Source organism: Nicotiana sylvestris, chromosome 10, assembly GCF_000393655.2.
Source record: "Nicotiana sylvestris chromosome 10, ASM39365v2, whole genome shotgun sequence".
NCBI lineage: Eukaryota > Viridiplantae > Streptophyta > Magnoliopsida > Solanales > Solanaceae > Nicotiana > Nicotiana sylvestris.
Window position 1 is genome coordinate 143021705 of NC_091066.1, and position 5149 is coordinate 143026853.

Consider the following 5149-nt stretch of genomic DNA (forward strand, 5'->3'; position numbering starts at 1 on the left):
GCTACAAATACCTCGATTATAAATAAATATTAAACGAAGAGAGATTATATCTTAAATATAAATAAGGGTAAAACAATCGAAAATCTATTCTATTTAATATTTTCTTAAGGGTCGTAAAGACAAACATGACTGATAATTTTAGACGGATGGAGTGTATGATTAAGGAAGCTGAAACCTGAGTTGAATAGAGCAATTTCAACAAGCCGGTTGAAAATTCAAAGCTCGCTCACATTATGGCTTTTTCACATTGATATATTATGGTCTAAATTCATAATTCATATTACCAAAATTGTAAACTTGCTGAGTTATACTCGATGTAAAGACATTATACTAAAGTTAAGTTACACTGGCATAAACATTTTTTTGCCTAAAAGATGATCCTTTTTTTTATAGTAATGTACTTTTCCCATACTGTTTAATAAGTAGAAGAAATGGGAATACAAATCACCAGTGACGTGACCTAGCCACTTTTACCAGAACAAAGCAACTATTTTTACTTGGCTGAATTGTTATAAAATGGCACAAAAGCTAAGTGGCTAGATGTTCAAGATATTTAGATGAGCTAACCAAGAGTCAGTAGTTTGATAACAGTGAGGGGATTATATTCCTTACGACACACAAGAAACTTGTGAATTCGAAATTAGTTTTTGTTCTGTTTATTAAACTAACGTTTCTTTGCTTATCTGGTTTTTTTGATTTTGAACACAGTTTAGATAACAAGAGCTAACTCATTGTATGAATAGGATACAGAGTGAGTATTTCAGCATTGAACAAAAAAACAGATCTATGCTAGGAATGCCAATGCATTAATACATACTAGACAACAAAATTTGGTAGATATATGTGAAATGTACAATGACAACTAAATATATATATTCTCTCAGTCATCTTCCGCGAGGAGACTTTTGATAAGCTTGTAATGGAGAAGCAGAGGGTGTCATATTCAGGGGTGAGCGATGTCTCATAGGCGATACTGCCACGGGACTAGAAATACCCCTATGCTCGACATGTGAGAGTTTGCTAGCACCTTTTGGGGATTGAAGCTCTTCAAGAGCAGCTAAAACCTCAGACATTCGTGGCCGGAGCTTGGGCTCATTGCTTAAACACTGCCAAGCAAGGTTAGCAGCTGTATATGCTCCTTTCTGAGGATACTGGCCTTCTAATTTGGTGTCCATTATTCGAAACAACCTCCTCTTGTCACCCAAATATGGCTTTGCCCAGTCTACAAGATTCTGCTCTACACCGACCTTTGTGTTGTCAACAGTACGTCGCCCTGATAACAGTTCAAGCAACACAACACCGAAACTGTATACATCACTTTTTGCTGTCAAACGACCTGTAAGATATCACGATAATTAGTTACAAGATAATAGACAACAGTTTCACAAGCATAATTTGTTCAGTCGTGAGAGGATAATAATCATCATATTCACTACAGCAAGTGACTTCATAAGGAAAACAGAGTTATGTTTATTCCTAATAAGAAACCAAGCACTTTCTTCTACGTGAAAATATACCGATTTTGTCAAAAGTTACGGACGAATAAGATTGGTAGGATATTTTTGAGAGGCATCATAGGAGTCGTTTAAAAAGATGTATAGATCTATACATCGTTAACCTTTTCTCTATGTTCAAGTAAAGCAAAAGGCCATAACAAAAGTAGAGAGAACATTGTTTTTTTCTGAAAAAACAAATATACACACAAATTCCCCCAATATATTTCCTCTTCTTTAGCAATTAACGCCAGCAAAGAACATAATTCCACCATGCTGTTAGAGTATTACCATCATATCTAAATTATGAAAAGTAAAGTAGATATAGCAAGATCTTATCACAGAAAAGTTAGTGTTTAAAATATTTAAATCCTAATTCCTACATGATGGATCTCTAACCAAAAGACCGTGTTATAAGTTCAATATAGCTAAACAGAGAGGTAATGTATTAACCTGTAGCAACATATTCTGGAGCAGCATAGCCTTGTGTACCCATTACTTGAGTGGATACATGAGTGTGATCACCAGTTGGCCCAGCCTTAGCCAAACCAAAATCAGACAGCTTTGCATTAAATTCCTGCAATCACAGAAACCAGACATGTCTTAAGCTTTTGCAAGGCACCAGGAAAACTTATCCTAAGGAAAGGCGGATTTACAAATAGGGGGATCAGGGTCTGATACGTACTGCATCCAACAGAATATTTGAAGCCTTGAAATCCCGATATATGACTTGTTCTTTAGCATCATGAAGGAATGCAAGGCCTCTAGCAGCACCAATAGCCACCTTAATTCTTGTTGCCCAATTCAGAGGTTGAGGTCCTCCTGTTAAACAAAGATTAAACCAAGAGTTACCACCAATTTGTAAATACACATATAATACAAGTTCCACTGGACAACTGAATTACATTTGTTCATGATTAATAGCATGGATCCAAGTTTGACAAGTGTTAAATTGCATATATCACAAAGACCACAAAAGAAACTATGGATCCAATTTAGCATGACCCAGCTACACTTAAAAAGAAGAGCAAAAAGAAATCAAATATTATCCCAACACCCAGTAGTGTAACCAGTTAAAAGAATATTAGTACTATAGAACGCGTCCAGAATAAGACCAGATATTTGTCATTTTAGCCAAGAAATAGCACATAAGTCCTGTTATATTTGTGCTTGCTGTTTTCCGTACTTTTCCCTTTAGGTTTTGCCTACTTTTCTTCTCTTACATGACAGTTTGCAAACAGGTTGTGAAACCTAAAAGAGGCAGTGGCATATCCTGAAGTAAGGATGACATGTGAAACAATTCTAAGAATCGCCCTCACATGTGATATTTTTGCCACCCTCCATATTTGAAAAGAAAAAGAAAAGAAATACAGTTCCCGGACACAAAGGAAATGACGGGAAAGCAAGCAGCAGATATGAATCACAGCACTGAGACAAATTCAAAGACAGGAGAGGGGGGGGGGGGAGAAAGCCAACATACTTCTAAACAAATGGTTCTCCAAGCTTCCTTTAGGCATGAACTCATACACCAATAGGTGGTTGTCACCGTCAATGCAATAGCCAATGAGTTTAACCAAATTTTGATGACGAAGTTGTCCAAGGTAATTAACTTCAGTCTGCAAATTACTTGATATTAATTACAATGCCAACAAGAATAATAATTCAGCGGAAATATTGCATAAGGAACATACCAGCCACTCCTTGTGACCTTGAAAACCTTCCGGCTTCAACTTTTTGACAGCAATCACCATTCCCGAACAAGGCTTTGCAGCAGTAAGATTATGCTCATCGATCCATCCTTTAAAAACATAACCAAATCCGCCTTCCCCAAGAAGACTGTCGGGTCTAAAATTCCTCGTTGCATTTTTCAATTCATTAAATGAGAAGGATTTGACATTAGGAGAAAATAATATTTCGCCTTCGGATCTTGGAGTAGGGAGGCTATCACAACTGCTTTTCCTTCCATAGGATGGAATACTTAGGCTTGATGGAACAGAAGAATTGCTGCTTTTGCTTGGAAATCTTGAGGCTTCAGAAGCTGGACATAGAAGAGTAGGAAATGTCATTGCTAAATCACATCAATCAATAAGCATTCTTGAAAATAAAAATCTTCTTTTCAACACTCTCTGGTTAATCAGAGCGACAAACAAAGGACTTTGCTATGTCATCATTTTCAGTTTTTACTTTAAGTATGAAATTACCATTATGTGTTTTACATCCTAAACATTAGAAACAGGCAAGTAACTACCGGCGGTGTAACATAATTGTTCGATGCATTTAAGCAGAAAAAAAAGATTGTAAATAATCTAATCATCTTTGATTTCAAACAAGAAACAAGGATGAGAGAGCAAGTAGCCAAAAGCAAGCAAAGAGAGAAAATTCTCAATCGACCTCCAAAACTCACAAATTTCCCCACCAAATAATCGTATAAAAAGTCAAATAATTTGCAAAAAGATAAAAAAAAGATCCATGCTTTTATGCACCAACATAAATTGACTTCCTGATTAAACCAAATTTAACAATAAATAACGAAGCAGCAATCCACACACCAGATTTCTCTCTGCAAGCTAAAATAAAATAACTAACAAGTAACAACTTAAACTCACCTCATACACTAATTGGAAGCAATCAAGATTACAGCTGACAAAGAACAAAGCAAAGAACTAAATCGCAAACCCATCATATAGTAGAAAAAGATACCCAAAAACCAATCTTTAACTGCTTTTACACCCCACAAAAAGAAGAAAAAGCAAAAACAAAACAGGGATGCAATTAACTAAGCTCAGAGAACAAGACGATTCAAAACAATTGGAAACAACCAAGAATTATTGCTGAAAAAGAGCAAAGCAAACAAAACCACACAAAAACAAATTTCTAACTGCTTCTACACACACACACACACACACACAAGAAGCAGGATTCAATTCAGTTCAATAAACTCTGAAATATCCACTCAAAAGCAAGAAAACCAGAAAAGGGTGAAGTACCAGAAGGGGTATTTGAGCTCAAAGTGGCTTCAACTCTAGCTGAGGAACCTATGCAATTCCCCATCAGAACCAAAAAAAATAACAACCCCACAAAATATCAAGCAAAAACTAGCCAAAATCAAGTCTTTACAGCAATATTTCTGCAAAAATGTCAAATCTGGCACAACCCAAATACAAGATATTTTTTTTTGGGGGGGGGGGGTTGTACAAAATTTATGTCAGCTGAAAAGTTTGGTAAGTTTTAGTTGAAAAAAATGAAGATTGAGTCACATGAAACAACTACTAAGAATAGTACTTGAAGGCTTTTAGTTAGTAGATACATATAGAGGAATTAATTGAGGAAGGACAGGGGAAGAGGTATAGAAATGGGGGAGTAGCTTCCTTTCTCCATTTCTCACTTGTTTCTATCTACTCGTGTGACGAGCCAAAGGGTCATCACCGTAGTTCTTCCTTATTCCGCGCTTCCGAGACCTTGAAAACCTCGCTTTTAGTTGCCTCGATTTACGTGCATAGTTCGGGCACGTAGCCGGAAAGTTTTTATGTTAGAATATGTGAATTATGTGAAAAATTTGATGGATTTTGATATTAATATGCATAATATTAACTTCGGTCAACATTTTGGGTAAACGGACCCGGACCTGTGATTCGACAGTCCCGGAGGGTCCGTAG

The 5149-nt window shown here is 36.4% G+C and overlaps 1 protein-coding gene across 1 annotated transcript; it reads right to left on the minus strand.

Annotated features, from left to right (window-relative positions):
• Nucleotides 1-708: 708 nt before the first annotated feature.
• On the minus strand, nucleotides 709-4773 carry LOC104214785 (probable serine/threonine-protein kinase PBL3). The gene is made up of 6 exons (XM_009764505.2): nucleotides 4481-4773; nucleotides 3185-3531; nucleotides 2974-3109; nucleotides 2179-2315; nucleotides 1947-2070; nucleotides 709-1336 (listed from the first exon to the last, which is right to left on the minus strand). The coding sequence occupies exons 1-6, from the start codon at nucleotides 4542-4544 to the stop codon at nucleotides 885-887; spliced, it is 1260 nt and encodes a 419-aa protein (XP_009762807.1). The 5' UTR covers nucleotides 4545-4773; the 3' UTR covers nucleotides 709-884.
• Nucleotides 4774-5149: the final 376 nt, after the last annotated feature.